Genomic DNA, 17,904 nt, shown 5'->3' with positions numbered 1-17,904 from the left:
TTTATTGGGGCGTCGTCCTGGAGGGGAAAGCACACAAAGCGATTTTGCCTCCTGTTCCCCAACGCTGCCCCAGCTAACGACTACCTCCCGTATAAATAAATATAAAGACGGTCAGAAGAAAAGAAGCACATCTCTTCGGGCCTGGAAGACACATTCGAGCTTCAGCTTAGGGAAGAGGGAGGTGCCTGGTTCCCTGCCTCAGAGGCCAGGAAGCCAAAGGTCCAGGTGCAGGAGGAAGGGGATGGGATGGGCGTCACCCACGCTTGGTGCTGTCAGGGTTGGTGGGGTGGACCCGGTGACACAGCCCAGGCCACAGCCAGTGGCCGGACCTACCCTGCACCCCTGGAAGAAGGCAGCTCCGCTTCCCAAACCTGCTTTTCCATGGCTGAAAGCCCTTCCCGCCATAGGCCAGCTAGGAGCAAGGGACAAAGGGTACGGGGTGGCAGGAGGAAGTCCCCAGGCTGAGGCTGGTGCCCAAGGAACGAGGTGGTGCCAGTCACAGTGGAGGCCCGGGAAGTGGCTATGGTCTCAGTCTGCAGGGGGTTGGCAGAGTTCTTTCTGGAGTGGGGAGGATCCCCATGGGGCTGGGGGAGGGCAGGACAGGGTGAACTGGGTCCCACCGGACAGCAGAGCGCTCAGACCAGCCCCATGTTGTGTCACACCCTCCCCAGGGTCTGTGGGCGCTGGAGTGGCTCCCGGGGACAAGCAGACGGGTCCAGAGCTCTCCTAGGCAGACAGGTGGCTTCTGCCTTTATTTGCAGGTGAAGGCTGGTTCTCCAGCGCACCAGCAATGAAACTGACTGTCCCGTGGCCTCTGGGAGCCAGCCTGCAGCCGGGAGGGGGCTGACAAGGAGGCAGTGATTACACTCATTCCTATGGCGATGGGCACCATGTCATGCCTGTGGCCAGTGGCATCTGAACTGTGTTCTGTCAGGGCTTGTGGTTCAGTTATGGTCCCCAGCAGCCCCTCAGAAACTTTCTGGGCTGGGCGGAGGGCCCAGTCTGGTTCTGATTTACTGTGGGATGCAGCCACGTCAACCCCTGCTCCAGTCTTTAAAGCCTCTGAATCATAGGAAGGGCCAGGCACCACCTGGTCTCCAAGGCCCTTCAGACCTTCCATCCAGTCTTGTGCATCCCCATCCCCGCAGTCAGTGCCCCCACGGCCAATCTTGGGGCACCACCAGCCAGATAGGCACCAGCCAATAAAAAAAACCTGGCAGCGGGCAGGTGGGTCAACCCTGGGCCAGCCCCCGAAGGAGGCAGATCAAGTTGTCCAGACCCCAGAGGTACCCATCCTCGCGGTTGCCCTCGGCCCAGGGCAGTCGGTGGCTGAGCGTCTGGTGGTCAGGCAGGGCCACTGTTTTGCCGAAGTCAATCATCCAGACCCTGGCCAGGCCAGTGTGGTCATGTACGAAGAGGAGGGAGCTGCCCACCACCTGCAGGGAAAAAGGTCAGAGGTTAGAGAGAGGAGCAGGCACCGGCTTCAGGCCCCCTCCCCAACAGGCAGCTGGGCAGGGTGCTTGACAGCTTGAGCTCCGGAGCCGGACTATCTGCCGCTGACTGGCTGGCTGGCCTTGGGCAGGCGACCTTAACCTCTGCGTGCCTCTACTTGCTCACATGCAAAGTGGGAATAATGGGATCATAGTACATTTGCCTCAGAGCCTGCTGTGCCTATCACATGTGGGAATTCATCCACCATAAGGCCCTTAGGACACCTGCTGGTATAGCAGATAGACCGCCAACGTGAACCTTTTCCACTCTGAGCTATCAACTCAGGTGCCTGCAGGACCTCGCGTGGGTCCAGGAAGCCCGGCCAGCACTACGAAGCGGATAATGCCTCCCCCAGGGAAGAAGAGCTCAGCCCCCTTGGACCGCGGCTGGTGGTGATGTTCGCTCCACTGGAGAGCGGTGAGGATAGTAACGCTCCCCACCTCCCGACCTGCTGAGGTCACGGCAGCATCCCACAACCCCATGCGCTCACGAAGTGCACTGCGGTGCTGGACACACAGCCCTTGGTAGTTGCCGGCATGCCGGCGGCGGGGGGGTGGGGGGGGGTGGTGGTGGTTAGAGACCAACTTCCATTGCCTTCATGGGACTCTAGGTGTGCAAGGCCCTCCCCTTTTCTAGCTGGGTTTCAGACTGCACCGCTCCCAGAGAACCCAGGTGACTGGGCAGGTGCCACTGCCCCACTCTGTTTGGGTGTTGGCACCTGGTGGGCAGCCGAGTTGTTGCCACATCTCCCAAGGGGCCAGGGAAACTGGAAGTCCCAACTTGGGTGTCAATTCTTGTGTTTTAGATGCTGGCAACTCTTTTTTTAAAGTGGGTGAAACCAAACACAAGCACAGAAGAGATGAGGTCCCCGGGCCTCCCCGTTGGGACTTGCACGTAGAGCCCAAGGCAGTGACGAGGACGATGAGGGTGACATTTGATGATAATGAACATGACAGTCATAGTGGGCACACACTGAGAGTGGACTATGTGCCCTGCTTCCATGCTTAATGGGCCATATCCTCACCCCACCCAGGAGGCAGGGGCTCTGTTAGCCCGTCATGCCTGTCTGGAGACAGGTCCCAGGCACCGGAGGCTGGGGAGTGCAGACTGGGGTTCGAACCTGGAGGCCCAACTCCCAGATCAGGGATCTACTGGAAGTTGGGGATACCAGGAAAAAGTGAGGGGGACCTGAGCAGGGATGGTAGAAGAGCTTGGAGAGAGGAGGGAGAGGACACGCAAATGCAGGGAGGTCACGACTTCCCAGACTTCCTGTGACAGCCCAGAGAAATTGTTGGCAAAGAGACCAGGCTGCACAGGAGAGGGAAGGGGGAGAGCCACCAAACAGGAAGGCAGACACCAATAATTAGAAATAATTATGATTACAAAGCAATTTTAAGAGCAAGAAGTTAGGGCACCTGGGTGGCTCGGTCAGTTAAGTGTCTGCCTTGGGCTCAGGTCATGATCCCAGGGTCCTGGACTCAAGTCCCACATTTGGCCCATTGCTCAGTGGGGAGCCTGTTTCTCTCTCTCCCTCTGCCCTTCCCCCCTGCTCATGCTCCCTCTCTCTCAAATTAAAACAAAACAAAACAAAACAAATCCTCCATGTTAGGAGGAAAGCTGAGAGCCTAGAAGGTAAACCAAGTGCCCAGCGTCCAACAGTCTTCACTGCAAACCACCTGGCCCGAGCCCACATTCCGAACTATCCCATCTCCCCGAAATCCCCTCTGTTGCCCGCCCTGAAGAGCAAACTCCAAAACGTGGGGGTTCCTCTTAATAGCTCTGCCCTGTAACTCTGTCGGCGGTTTCTGTTCGGTGCCACCAGGAGGCTGATCCCCCCCCCCCGACACCTCCCACACAGGGCCTTCCGCTCCCACGGCAGCTGGGGCTCGCACCTCATGGGTCTTGAAGAAGGGGGAGTTCTCCAGAGCCTCTCGGAGTTCTTCCAGACGAGCCACATACTTTCTCTGTGTGAGAGACAGAGTTTCTTGGTTAGCACAGAGACTCCGGGTCCCCTTCCTACTGCCCCCAGGGAGCGGACAGAACCCGTCCAGGAGGGGTCAGTGGAGCCACGGGGGAAATGGAAGGCAGGCAGAGGCTTGGCCGCCCCTGGGTGGCACAGAGCGGAGTGTGGCTGCGAGATTACATGAACACCCACAATTCCCAGCTGCTCCTCCAACCGAGGGGTGGAGTCTGAGTCCCTTGAATCTTGGCTTGGTCAGAGGACTTGCTCTGGCCGGTAAATCAGGGCAGAAATGATGGCGGCCACTCCAAGCCATCGAGAACATGCCGAGGCTCGCCTGCTGGAGCGTGAGAGAGAAGCGGCCCAGTCGTGAGCTGAGATGGTGAGCCCCTCACCAGACATATGAGCAGGGCCCTCCTGGTCCGCCAGCTCTGGCCAAGCCACCAGCCGACCGCAGATGGTAAGCAAGGCAGGCCAGTGGCGGCCAGCCCGGGCCTGGGGCAGACCACTGCCTTGGGAGCAATGATGGTGGTGGTGGTCTGCTCGTCTTAAGCTGCCAAATTTGGGGCATGGGTGTCCCGCTCACCAGAATGCCACGGTTCCCCTCCACGAAGTCCTCCAACACCTTGGTCACCTGCTCCAGCTCCTGGGTCTTCTTGAAATTGGTGTTGCAGGTCCCACTGGCCTTCTGCAGGGCGAGGGGTGAAGACACAGTGTCACACCTTTTCCTTCCCGGGCTGACACCGAGCAGCCTCAGGCACCTCCCGGGACCACCTGCCTGTCCCCGAGCTCCTGGCCACTCGGGAGGAGGAGACCGCTCACCCACCAGGCCAGTTCCAGCAAGGCCCACTCCAGAGCAACCAGTCCTTCCCAGTCTAACGTTGAACCCCCTGGCTGACCCAGTCTAGCCAAGTGGACTTTGGAGAGGGCGGGTCTGGCTTTGAACAGTGCCTCTGCTACTTCCAAGCAGGCGACCTTTAAACAAGCGGCTTCCCCAGCCTCAGCCTCAGTTCCCACATCTGGAAAATGGGGACCATGTTGGTATTTACCACCTAAAGCCGGTGTAAGGATTAGAGGAGCCTGGATGGGTACGATGCATGGCACAGTGCCTGGCGCACAGTTAAGGAAGCACTCCGTAAATGAGACTAGGGTTTTTGGTGTTTTTTTTTTAAATGTCTGAGAGGGGCAGAGAGGAGCCACCTGAGTCATTCTGCCCCACTGTGCCAGGTGCCGTGTGGGTGCTGAGAACATGAAGGTAACAGGACAGACACACAGTCGGGTGAAGGAGGCAGGTATGGAATAAGATCATCACAAAGGGAAATAAGAATAATGAAGTAAAGAGAGGGCCCTGATCTGGCACGATAGAAATCAAGGTGGGCTTCCTGGAGGAAGCAAAATTTAAAAGACAGGAGGTGGCTCAGTCTGTTGAGTGTCTGCCTTCACCTGGATTATGATCCCAGAGTCCTAGGATCCAGCCCCATGCTGGCTTCTCTGTTCAGCGGGGAGTCTGCTTCTTCCTCTACCCCCTCCCTTGCTCATGATCTCTCTCTCTCAAATAAATGAATAAAATCTTTAAAAACAAAAAACAGGGGCGCTCAGATGGCTCAGTCGTTAAGCATCTGCCTTTGGCTCAGGTCATGATCCAGGGTCCTGGGATTGAGCCCTGCATCAGGTTCCCTGCTCAGCTGGAAGCCTGTTTCTCCCTCTCCCACTCCTCCTGCTTGTGTTCCCTCTCTCTCTGTGTCTCCCTCTGTCAAATAAATAAATAAAAATTAAAAATAGGGGTGCCTGGGTGGCTCAGATGGTTAAACATCTGCCTTTGGCTCAGGTCATGATCTCTGGGTCCTGGGATCAAGCCCCGCACCAGGCTCCCTGCTCAGCGGGGGAATCTGCTTCTCCCTCTCCCACTGCTCCTCCCCACCATGTGTGTGCACGCTCTCTCTCTCTCAAATGTATTTTAAAAATTAAATTAAAAATAAAATGAGATAGGAAAATGACTGGGAGTCAATCAGGGGGACATGGGGAAGAGCACGTGCAGAGGTCCTGTGGCAGAAGAGAGCAGGACTCTTTAAAGCAAATGAAACTGCTTCAGTGTGGCCTATAGATAGGTAAGGAGGAAGAGATTGGAGAGAGATGAGGCTAGACCCTGGAGGGTCCTCTAGGCCAGGGAATTTCTCTCGAGGGGACTAGGGAGCCATGGAAGGATTTTGAATAGGAGAACGAGCATCAGATGTACAACTCAGAAAGATGACTCAGGCAAGGTCGTTGGGAAACAGGTACTCTCATGTGTCATTGGTGGGGTGTGAAATGGTCTTACTCCTATGAAAGGAGCTTGACAATCTCTAGCCAAATCTTCGACACCGTGCCCCTGTTTCTGGGACTCTCATCTACAGCTTAACCCACCCACTTGCAAAGTGTCTTGTATATAAAGTGATTCACCGAGGTACTTTTATAATGGCAAAAAGTGGAAACCCAGGTGGCCATCCGTAGGGGCCTGTGTCTCATCCAGAGAGACCTATTACACAACTGAGAAAGGCAGGAAGGGAGAAAGGAAAAGAAAGGAAGGCAGGCAGGCAGACTTTCCATGGAATGATATGGAAAATTCTCCAGGGCTACACTACCTTTTGTGTAAGAGGGGGAGGAGGAAAATTCAGGATATGCAATTGCATTTGTTTGTATTTGCAGGAAGAAACAGAAGAAACCAGAAGGTGGTTCTCCAGGAGCAGTCGGGGGCAGAGGGGCAGAATGGGAAGGAGAGCAGCAGGTCAGGAAAGAGATTCCCTCCCCCCACACCCTTTTATATTATTTAGATTTTTAAACTGTGTGAATCCGTCTTCAAACAATTAGGTTTAATTTACAAAAAAGGGAGAGGAAGAAGGAAAGAGAGAAAGCAAAAAGGAAAATCTTTCCCCATACAGGGGAGTAAGGATCCTTTCAGCGGCCACGTTAGATGTGGATCAGCGGGGGTGAGACAAGGACCCAGGAGCCCAGGCAGCCTAGGGCAGGAGAGACCAGGGAGGCCGGTGGTGGGGTTATGGGGGGAGACCAGGGAGGCTGGGGTGAGGAGAGACCAGGGAGGCTGGTGGGGGAGAGACCAGGAAGGCTGGGGGTGGGGGGACAGACAGGGAGGCTGGGGGTTGGGGGGAGACCAGGGAGGCTGGTGGTGGGGTTGGGTGGGGGAGACCAGAGTGGCTGGGGGTCGGGGGAGAGACCAGGGAGGCTGGGGTGAGGAGAGATTAGGGCGACTAGGCGGGAAAGATGGGCGGACTAGGGCAGGGGCCATAGGGAGGCGAGCAGAAGGAATCAGGAGCTACTCAGGGAGACAGGTAAACAAAACTTGGACACTGACAGGGGTGAGAGAGAAGCAAGACTTCCCTGAGCCCCTGTCTACTCATCTTCCACAGTCTCCCACTCTTTCTCCACATCCTGCTTCTTCCCTGCTTTCCCTGACACCCATGTTCCCCACGAGGCCCTGCCTCTGATCTAGCGCTCAGGCCTCTGGCGACAGGCAAGCAGCTCCTGGCCCTCACCTTGATGCCCTCAATCCGGAAGCCCAGGGTGGAGGTCGAGCTCACGGTCTCCCTCCACTGCATGTAGCGGGGCTTGGTGACAGCACCCTGGGCATGTTCCTCAGGGGTGGGGGCCCTGGGGTCCACAGCCACCATCTTCTCATACATGTCCTTCCGGGGCCGCGGCCTTTCTCGGGCCTTCACTAGTTCCTCCTCCAGGTAGGTCCTGGGACACAGAGGACGTGACAAAGAAAACTATGAGGAACAAAGACACACGACATACTCTCTGATATCAAGACAAGTAATAAACCCACAGCATGGCACAAGAATAGACAACTGGATCGATGGACAGAAACAGAGTCTAAAATCAGACAACACGTGTACATTCACCTGTACGACAACAACAAAAGCCCAGCAATTCAGTGGGGAAAAGGAGGTCTTCTCAATAAATGGTGCTGAGTCAACAGTTTTGCGATACTGACACGGGGGGATTTCAATCCCTACCTCACACATTGTATAAAGATTAATGCTAGATGGATCGCAAAGCTAGATGTGAAAGTTCAAACAATAAAACTTGTAGAAGAAAACACAGGAGATCACACAATCTTGGAGTAGGCAGATTTCTTAAACACAAAGCTCCTAATCGTTAACGAAAAATGGCAAACTGGCCTGGATTAAAAGTGCTTCTGTTTATCAAAAGATACAATTAAGAGAGGGAAATGGTGGACGCCTGAGTGGCTCAGTTGGTTGGGCATCCCCTGGCCCTTCACCTCGGCCCCACAGCCGCCCCTCAACCTACCTGCTGCCCATCTTGCAGTCCATGATGGAGGGGCCCTCAAAATCCGCCAGGAGATCTTCCATCTGGTTGAAGGCCTGGCCATCCCGCTGCACCACGCCATAGTAGGTTGGCACGAAAGGCCGCAGGGGGTCACTCATCAGTTGCTCCAGGCTGCGCTGCTCACATTGACAGAAACGCTTGAGGATCCGACCGTCCTCTCCTGCCTGGAAGTTCCCTAGGAGCAGCACAGTGGACAAGAAGCTGGATCAGCCCGAGAATCTCCTCATCTCCCGGATGCACTGGATCGTGGCTTCCCTCCTCCTGCCTGACCCTTCTGAAGGGCTTTCTCTTCCTCCCCGCAACTCTCACAGTCTTGGCCTCCAGTGTGGCAAGGGGAGGACCTGCTGCTGCTCCTTGTTTGGAGTCCTGGTCATAGCACGTTGTGTCCTCATTTGTTTTGTCATTTTACGTGGGGAGCTCGTGATCGGCTGTGGGGATTTTTGTGCGATCCGAGTGGAGAGCATGAAGCTCCACAGCAGATCTGCATTTGCTTTGGGACGCCTGGTGGCTCAGGCGGTTGAGCATCTGCCTTCAGTTCGGGTCATGATCTCAGGGTCCTGGGATCGAGTCCTGTATCAGGATCCTTGCTTTGCGAGGAGCCTGCTTCTCCTTTTCCTCCCTGCTTCTGCGCTCTCTCTCACTATCTCTCTCTCTCTCTCTCCAATAAATAAATAAAATCTTAAAAAAAAAAAAATTTGCATTTACTTCTGCCTGGAGTCCCACAGTGCTAACACCTGGGGCCTATTTAACTGTCAGGGACGCCTCGGTGGCTCAGCCAGTTAAACATCTGCCTTCAGCTCGGGTCATGATCTCAGGGGTCCTGAGATCAAGTCCCCCATCAGGCTCCTTGCTCAGTGGGGAGCCTGCCACTCCCCTTGCTTGTGCTCTCTCGCTCTCTCTCTCTCTGACAAATAAATAAATAAAACCTTAAAAAAAAGGTCTTCAAAAAGTTAACTGACAAATCTGGCATTTCCTGGCCCCTGCAGACTGTGTGTAGATTAGAATTACGAATTCTTACTGAGGCGAACTGTATTTTCAGATTATGTTCTCCAAAGATGGCTGCACAATATCTGAACCTGACCCACAGGTTCTTCTAGAATCTCACCATTCCCCATCAAGAAGTGGAATCTAATTCTTCTTCTCCTCTTAAACCTGTGCGCACTGATGACAGAAGTGACCCTGGGACTTCAGAGTCTAGGTCGCAAGAGGAGAAGTGATTTCCACTCTGTTGGCAGAGACGCTTGCCTCGCCATCCTGAGCAGGTGGGGAAGAAAGTGGACGAGTCTGCGGCTACCATACTGTGAGGAAGCCCAAGCAGCGACACAGAGAAGCCACACGGAGGTGGTCTTAGCTGAGAGCCAGCTGACAATCGATCACAAGGCACGGGCATGAATGCATCTCAAAAGTTTCAGCCTTGGGTGCGTGGGTGGCTCAGTCATGAAGCGTCTGCCCTCAGCTCAGGTCATGATCCCAGGGTCCTGGGACCGAGCCCCACATCGGGCTCCCTGCTCAGCAGGAACCCTGCTTCTCCCTCTCCCACTCCCCCTGGTTGTGTTCCCTCTCTCACTACGTCTCTCCCTGTCAAATAAATAAATAATATCTTTAAAATAAAGTTTCCACCCTGCGGTGTTCGAAAGAGTTGTCCTAGCTGAGTTCCCAGATACCATGAGGCAGCAACAGGCCATCCCTGCCATGGTCCGTCTGGACTCCTGACCCCAAACCTGGGAGTGCAATAAAATGATCCTTTGATTCCACTAAATCTTCTTTTAAGCACTCACTTCTGAGGGGTTTTTTTTTTTTTTTTGTATTTTAACTCAGCCAGAGTAATGAGAATGCAGAGAGATGGCGGTCCTGTGGCTGGGGGAGCCGGCCTTTTCAATGACTCAGATCTAGCGATGAACCAGGTAGGTAAGTCCCCTTCTTGTCTCCCTTTGCTGGTGGACCCACGCGATTTGTCTAATTCTCACCACTACTGTTTTTTTGTAAATAAAGTTTTATTGGAACACAGACACGCTCACATGTTTATGCATTATCTGTGGCTGCGTTCATGCTGTGTAACAATAGTACTGAGTTGTTGTGACCCAGCCTATTCAGCCCACAGAACTTAGCACACTTATTATCTTGCTCTTTTCAGAAACTGCTCTGTGCTGGGCATTGGGCTACTATCAGAGACATCATGCTAGGACCTGGGGAAAACCATCAGACCTGCTGTCTACAGAGGGTCTACTCTATCTGGCCATGTGGAGAGAACAAGGAAGGATTATTTCCATTTATAAGGGCCCATGTCTCAATCTTCATAGACATTTTGGTTTATCATTATTTTCTTAAATATCTGACTTTATTTTTATTTTATGCAGGCTCCATGCCTAATGTGGGGCTTGAACTCACAACCCTGAGATTCAGAGTCACATGCTCTACCGACTGAGCCAACCAGGTGGCCTGTGCATATACATTTTGATTTTAACCCTTCTGTTAAGCCAGCAAAGGAGGTATGGTGATCTCCATATCACAGGTGAGAAAACCAAGGCCTAGTAAGAGAACATAACCGGCCCAGGATCTCCCATATATAAAACTTTGAGCCCAGGACCATTCTCCCAGGGTTAGGATTTGCTCCCCATCCCCCCCATCACTGAGACAACAGGGAAGAGCCCGCAGCTCTGATGTATGGATGGCCTGACCCAGGCCTAAGCACGTCCCATACCAGCCTCATGATGGGGAGACTGTCCTCAAGCCCACGTGACAGATGAGGCAAGCTGAGCTATAGAGAATGGCTCTGGAGCTTTCTTCCCCCAGCCCAGGCTTCTCTGCCCCCTGCCGGCGCCCACATCCCTGCTCTCACCAGCGTGTCCCGACAGCTGGACCCAAGGGTAGTGTTTTCGGAAGGAGACCATGAAGGGTGAATATTTCAGAACCGTCTTCAGCTTCTTCCACGGTTTGTTCTGTGTGAGGAAGAGCAGGGTGGGGTCAGTGTCAAGGGCGGGGAGGGAAGGGGATAGGGTGCTACACTGAGGGGAACCAGGTAGACTAGGGGTCTTTCCAGGGCCAGGGGGCTTCTTGGGATCGCTGCTCCCAAGCTCACGGGGCTGAGCAACACCCACCACTTCAGCCACCTCGAGGTCCCCCAAAGGCCTCAGCAAAGCTGGGGAAGAGTCTGTCCATTTTCTTCTGTCCTAAAAGAGTAGAAATAGGCCAGATCTCACTGCAGTAACAAGCAGCTCCCAAGTCTTCCCCTCCACAGACACACACCAAACACGTGGGAACCTCCCTTCCGTCCCGAAACCAAGTCAGACATCCTGGAGAAGATGACAGAAGCAGGAGTTGGTGAGTGGAGGCAGAACCACAGAGAAAAGACAGAAATAGAAGCAGGTGACAAGGTAATGACGGAGCCAGAGAGACAGGCACAGGAGCCGGAGACTGGGACAGTCATGAGCACAGCTCACCACATGGCTCCAGCCCCTCCCTGTTCCAGGGACAACCCTGCCATCCTGACCTTGGGTTTCTGACTTGCTTTGGCCAATGAAATGTGAGCAGAAGCGTGAAAGCCAGTACATGAGTCTCCGTGTCCTTTGCCCTGCTGTAGAACAGGGTGGGGAGTGTGGAAAAAGAAACGGAAGCTTCCTCAGTCCTGACCTTGCGTGAAAACAGCACGGAGCAGAGCTCCCTCACCCACCAGTGGCTCACGGTCCCTGTGCATGTGAACAAAAACAATCCCATGTTGTTCCAGGTCTCTAAGTTTGGGGGCTGTTTGTTACTACAGCAAACCCCGACCTAGCCCGACTAAGAGAGAGACAGGGCTGCCAAAAGACAAAGAAAGAAAATATAGAAAGACAGAAAGGGAGACACAGGTACAAAGCAATGACCAGAAAGAAAGAGATAAGCAGAAGCAAAGAAAGAGAGAGAACAAGCAACATAAAACCAGTTAAGTTACCTGAAAACAAAGATTTAGTTGTATCGGGTTGACTTAGCCAAAAGGTTCTTGGGACTGGGTCCGTGTCTGGTTCACATTCATGAGCACGCATGCACACACACACGGACACACTCTTTGCTCCAAGCACATGGCAGGCCCTAAGGCAGGTGTTAGGACAAGGGGTCCTTTCCAGAGAGGGAAGCTGTGTGGCCCATTCCCCCACTACCCTGGGGTCAAAGCCATGTTCTCTCCCACCCACTCAGAGCTCCGCCACCTGGCAGACATCTAACTGATGGTGGGAAGGTCATGCAGAGGCAGGGCGTTGGGACTGCAGGATTCAGGAATGGCTGTTCCTTCCACCTTCCAGCTGCCAGCCGTGGAGAGGAGGTGATTAATAAAGGTTCCTGTTTACTAAGCACCTGGAACATTCCAGGCACAATGACAAAGACTCGGTGAGCTATAACCTACTTAATCCTAAAAACACAACCCCAGGAGGACTGTTGTCTCTATTACAGAGGAAACAGAGGCCCAGAGAGATGAAATCAGTTGCCTCAGTCACACAGCACATTGCTGGGGTTCCGACTCGGAACCCACTGCCCTGGGCTGACAAGCTATACCCCTGCTGGACTATGAACTCTGAAGGCAGGGATTGGGGTTCTCATAGTTATGCCTACGTCCCCAGCCACAGCCTAGCACAAATAGCTGCTCCAAAAACATCGCTTGTACTAAAGAACATTAGCTGTTGTGGTCTTTTTTTTTTTTCTCCCTTCTTTTTTTTATCATAAGCAGATTCAGTGTCTTTTCTCTTTCTTACACCTGATGGTTAATTCAGGCTTTCTCAGATGGTTTCACGATGGTCTCCTCTTCCACGCCCCCTCCTCCAGGAAGCCCTCTCTGATACCCCAGGTGTGACCAATCACACATACCCCTGCCCTGACCATGGTCTCCCACAACACTTGGCTTCCCCTAACCCAGCCCTGACCACTCCGTAGTGTGGTGGGTCTGTCTGGGATTTCAAAATGAAGCGAGAAGGAAGCCAGGGTTTGTTTTTTTTGGGCAGTGGGAGCAACAAGGGGGGGGGGGGCAGGATGGTGTGCCCTTGGGCTTCACGACAGTGGAGGGGGTCAGGAGGGGAGCAAGGAAGCTGAACGTGGGAAGCAGCCTGGAGACAGGAAGCTCTGAACAGAGGACTGAATTTCTGATCGCTATCTGGAAGGCCCTGGGGATCCAAGGAAGGCACGGAAAGCAAGGGAAGTTTCAAAAGTTGACCAAAAGTGGATCTTGGAGGCAGATTCTGGAAGGATGAAGAAAAACTGGACACAGGGAGGTCTGGGAGGAAAACAAGTGAGGGACAGATTGACCCATATGTCCCAGAGGCTGAAGTAACTGGGTTTTAAACTCAGCCAGAACTGAGTTAGAATCCTGGCTCCAACCAGGCTTGACCGACCCTAAGCAAGTGGCCGAACCTCTCGAAACCAGTTTTCTCATCTGTAAAGTGGACATGATAATAATCCCAATCTCAGAGCGCTATTCTGAGGACTTGGGGTTAACACATACACGACACCTAGAAAAGTGCCTGGTATTCCAAGGGTTTGAATCCCAGCTCTGTGTCTTCCAAAGTGTGTGACCTTAGACAAGTGTCATGACCTGTCTGGGCCTCAGTTTCCTCATCTATAAAATGGGAATAATAATAGTCTCTACCTCATTGGGCTGCCATGAGGATTCGATGAGTTAATATGAGCAACGAGCTTAGTCCAGAGCTGCGCATAAATGAGTGCTAGTTGCTATTTTTTTTCCATTGTCTTCCAGATCAGCTGTCCCGAGATGCCAAGAATGTGAGTGTAGGTGGAGGGAACAGCGAAGGCAGAAAGACCATAGGGTCAGCTCCTTTGCTCCAGGCGCAGGCAGGTTGAGGCAGGTCTGTCTCTACCTGTGGCCGCATGTGTGAGCACGTTCCTAAGGGAGGCCTGTGGGGAGAGGGGGCCTCAGGGCAGACTCCAGCCAGAGGACCCAGGAGAGTGGGAGGACCCAGCAGACCAACCCACTTGAGGCTCTCACACCTGCCTTGGTGCTGACCCTCCCTGAACCTTCCCAGCCCAGCCCTCCTGATTCACCAGGGAAGAACCACACCCAAGCCGGGGATGAGGGCAGAGGATGTAAACAAGAGTCTGCAGGGCCCCCCATGGGGAGCTGGGGGGCAACGAGGAGACCAGAAGCTCCCTGGCTAAGCTGGGGGTCCTTAGCATTTGGGGCTCACACAGCCCTTCGAGAATCTGATAAAAGCTGGGGGGCTCACTCCCTACAAAAATGAATGGCTAAAGGGTGATGAAGGTTCATGACCCCTTAAAACAGTCACAGGCCCTAGACTAAAAAATCGGAGGGGGGAAAAGTGCACCTTTTCTGTCTTTCTATACTAGAGCGCTCCAGATGTTGAGGTTACATACTTTCTAGAAAATCCGAAGAAGTCAAACACGCTCGATGCAGAAATATGTGTGTGTACACACACAGACTCTCACGATCACACAATTTCAGGAATTCCTGGGCACCACTAAGTCAACCAGTGGCTGTCCACTATATACCCCAGTACCGGAGGCAGTGGGGGGAAGAGAAAAGGAAAGGATGAGGAGCATGCGAGGAGTGGGTTGGTAACCCCAACGGTAGAGGGAGGAGGCTGACAGATGGAAGAGGCAGGTACCTGGAGATGAAACTGTCGGTGGGTACTAGAAAACTTCTCAAAGCAAAGGCAAGGGGATGGGATAAGGGGTCTGGAGAGGTGTGGCTCAAGGGCAGGACGGTTCCCACTCACCCCAGACCTGTCCTCAGGGTCGCTGGCACCTCCGCCCCCGGCCACCACATCATCCTCAGACTCGTCGAAAGAGGAGGCAGAGGAGAAGCCGCCACTGCCCCCCTCAGCTCGGGAGGGGGGTCCCACTGGCTGAGCCTCAGGCTCTGGTGTTTCAGGAGTGATGATGAGGCGGGGCACAGGGGTCAGGGAGCTACACTCCAGGTGAGAGTATAGGTGAGTCCCCAACTCCCCAGGTTCTGGTTCCTCTAATGGGCCATCCTGCTTGGACTCCCCCCCAAAACAGTCTGTCCCAGGTTCTGTCTGGGGTCCATGAATATCTTGTGTCTGGGCACCATCAGTGCCAGACCGTGTCCAGGAGCCAACAGTATCTTGCTGTGTTGGGAAATCTTCAGTGCCAACCTGCTTCCAGGCTGTTTTAGCATCCTGTTGTATCTGGGAGCCATCAGTGTCCACTTCTTTCCAGGAGGGATCAGCACTCGATTCTTTTGAGGGACAGTCCCCCTCTGGTTGAGTCCGGAGACTGGACCTGTTCTTGCGGGTCCGGACGTTATCAGCCCAGGTCTTGGCCCTCTCTGGCTGGGTCTGTGTCCCATGTATCTCTGTCCAGGGCCCATCAACTCTGGGCTGCGTCCAGAGGCTGGCCCTCTCTGGCTGAGACTGGAGGTCAGACTTGAGTGGACCAGTCCAAAAGCCATCTGTCCCACTTTCTGTCCAGAGACCGGCTGCCTCCAGCTCTGACCAGTGGCTGCTCCTTTCGGGACACGTCCGGAGGCTGGATACATCTGGCTCCTCCGTCTTTTGGCCCGGCCGCTCTGTCTCCACTCCCAGGCCAGCTGCTTCTGGCTCAACCTGTCCGTCTGTCCCCGGCTCAGGCCCGAGGCCGACCCTCTCGGGCTCGGTGTGGAGGCTGGGCCCCTCGATCCGAACCCGGGGCCCGCCCCCGTCGGGCCGCCCCGCTGGGCCCCCTGCGCCAGGCCCAGGTCGCTGCTGTCCCGGCTGCCGCCGCCGCCCCCCTCGCGGCGCCTCCAGCCCCATGCGGGCCGCTCCCGGCAGGGCCCCGGCCTCTGCCTCACTCAGGCTCCCCCGGCACGGGCAGCGCCTCATGCCCACTCCCTAGATTCGGGCTTCGACCCGGCCCGGCCCCTCCTGCCCCTTTAAATCCCGCGAGGGGTGTGGCTGGGGAGCCCCGACTCGCGGGTTCCGGCCCGCGGAGTCCTGCTCGTCCGGCCACGCAGGGGTTAACCGATACTCTGCCCCCCCACCGGGAAAGCCCCGAGGCCCCGCCCCGGACGTGACGCGAGGGGGACGGGCCTTGCCTGGTGCCACCCGCCTCTGTTGGAGAGGTTGCTGTCCGAGAGCTCGGAGCTGGTCGAGGTTGGGTGTGAGCTCCTGGTGTCCTGGCTGCGGGGTGGAGGGAACCCCTTCCTAGACCCCCGCAACTAATCCGACCTTCCTACACCGTCGAGTGACCAGTTTAGCCTCCCTGTAATCCTCGATGACGAGTCCAGCAGCGCGCCCATTCTTCCGATGGGGCACGGACTGACTTTCAAAGACTTGGAAATCCTTTGGACCTGGGTTCAAGACCCGCCTCCACCACTGACTAGCAGTGTTACCTGCAGTGTGTGACTTACTTTCCCTCCCTCCTGCCCCAGCCCCAGGCTCAATTTTCTCACCTGTAAAATGAGGATACATAGTATTATTTTATTGTTTCAGAAAACGTGTGTTCGATGCCACTAGAGCCAAGCATTTTTACCAACAGGGGTATTGAGGCCCAGAGCCATGAAAGAATTTGTCTAAAGGTGAGGTTAGATGAGGGACAAGCCAGGGCCTTAACTCCGAAGCTAGGATGCCTGGCTTCAAATCTCGGCTTTAGCAGTCACTTCTGGGGTGCTCTTTCCCCACAGACTTATCTCCTCTGAGCCTCTGTTTTCTCATCTGCGAAAAGGGGATAGTGGGGGATCCTTTCCTCACAGGAGAGTTATGGGAGTTTTATTAATTTACAACATTTACATTTGTTTACTTGCTTTGTGCCAGCTGCTATACTTAACAGTTTATGCCCCAACTCTTGTGGGGTAGGGTCATCGTCATTCTCTTGCACAAACAGGAAAACAAGGCACAGAAAGACAAAGCAGCGAGTCCAAGATCATTAAATCTAAGTTGTGTAGACTTGAACTCAGGCCCATGGTCCCTATAGGGTGATATAACTTGCTTTTGAGGCTGGGGCTGTGAGAGAAAATGCCAGAAGTTCAGAGTATTTTCTCTAAATGGGATCATGTCCTCCTCTACTCAGAGCCCTCCATGGTTCCCAACCCACAGACTAAAAGCCATAGTCTAACCTGTGACTCACTAACCCCTAAGTGATCTGCCTCTAGTTACATCACAGACCTCCTCTCTTCTTTCCCCTTCACTAACTATGCCCATTGGCCTCTTTGCTATTTCTCTGAGATATTTTCCACCACAGGGCCTTTGCACTCGTTGTTCTCTCTGCCTGGAACGTTTTTCCTTCTGATACTCCAATAGCTCCCTCCCTGTCTCTTTCAGGTCTCTGTTCAAATGTTACCTCCTCAGTTATCTCCTCAGTGAGGTCTTCCCTGACCATTCAAAAATCTGTTTAAACTCAAAATCTCTCTACTCCTTGCCCCCCCTGTCCTGACTTATTTTTCTCTTTAACACATGTCACCTTATTAAATATAGTTTTTATTAATTTTTTTTTTTTTATTTTGGCCCTCATCAGAAGCCAGCACTAAGAGAGCAAATATTTTTCCCTGGATTTTCCTTGCTGTGTCCATTAGAAAAGTACATGCTAAGTGCTTACTAGGAAATTTGGAAGGAATGACCTTTCCAAAAGAAATTTCTCTCATGTATAGAGCTCTTGTTCTGTACCAGGTCCTGTGAGAAGCTCGTTACAGACACTATTTCACTGCACTTCTTTCTCTAACACTGAGCAAGATGACACAGCCCCATTTTACAGACGGAACACTGAGGCTCAGAAATCTGCCAGCCTCTAGCCTTTGCTTGTAGCCTTTGATATGACCTCATAAAGGGGAAGCCTTGGCACCGGCCACAGTTCTATAGGGTTAATTATTGACATAGGTGCTTTTTATATATTTCTGCCCCCAAGGGTTTGCTGTCACCCGGCTCCTGAGTCAGACCTTTACGTCTGGAGGGTGACAGGGGGTGTTTTGTCCTGAAATTGAGTCATGGGGGGGGGGGGGGAGCATTGGGCACAGACCCAGGGCTCTAAAGTGAGTCATCTCTTCACAGACCAGTGAGGAATCATACAGGAGCCCTCTAACAAGTCACACAGACTGGGAAGAAGTCCAGAAAGAGTTGGGGATCTTCTCAGGTCACAGCACAGAGAGACAGGGAGGTCTGACTTCCAACAAAAAGGGT

At 53.7% G+C, this 17,904-nt stretch overlaps 1 protein-coding gene and 1 non-coding gene across 2 annotated transcripts; both read right to left on the bottom strand.

The window, feature by feature from the left end:
- Nucleotides 1–6: 6 nt before the first annotated feature.
- On the bottom strand, nt 7–15,745 carry ITPKC (inositol-trisphosphate 3-kinase C). Its single transcript, XM_045988991.1, has 7 exons — nt 14,512–15,745; nt 10,638–10,737; nt 7,760–7,973; nt 6,982–7,186; nt 4,038–4,139; nt 3,384–3,455; nt 7–1,436 (listed from the first exon to the last, which is right to left on the bottom strand). Exons 1-7 carry the CDS (start codon nt 15,613–15,615, stop codon nt 1,233–1,235), a joined length of 2,001 nt encoding a protein of 666 aa, XP_045844947.1. The 5' UTR covers nt 15,616–15,745; the 3' UTR covers nt 7–1,232.
- On the bottom strand, nt 10,162–10,234 carry TRNAQ-CUG. Its single transcript has one exon. It is a non-coding gene; the product is annotated as a tRNA-Gln (tRNA).
- Nucleotides 15,746–17,904: the final 2,159 nt, after the last annotated feature.

Source organism: Meles meles, chromosome 19 (genome assembly GCF_922984935.1).
Source record: "Meles meles chromosome 19, mMelMel3.1 paternal haplotype, whole genome shotgun sequence".
NCBI lineage: Eukaryota > Metazoa > Chordata > Mammalia > Carnivora > Mustelidae > Meles > Meles meles.
The sequence above is the reverse complement of the archived record's forward strand: the minus strand, read 5'-3'. Positions and strand labels throughout refer to the sequence as shown.

What these genes read in the sequence shown, in the direction of transcription:
- ITPKC (XM_045988991.1), bottom strand. Translation starts at nt 15,615, where the DNA reads ATGAGGCGCTGCCCGTGCCGGGGGAGCCTGAGTGAGGCAGAGGCCGGG. An exon ending in GACTGCAAGATGGGCAGCAG is followed by an intron (nt 7,187 to 7,759) that starts GTAGGTTGAGGG and finishes TCTGTGTCCCAG; the next exon opens with GACCTACCTGGAGGAGGAAC. An exon ending in AGGGGAACCGTGGCATTCTG is followed by an intron (nt 3,456 to 4,037) that starts GTGAGCGGGACA and finishes TCTCTCACACAG; the next exon opens with AGAAAGTATGTGGCTCGTCT.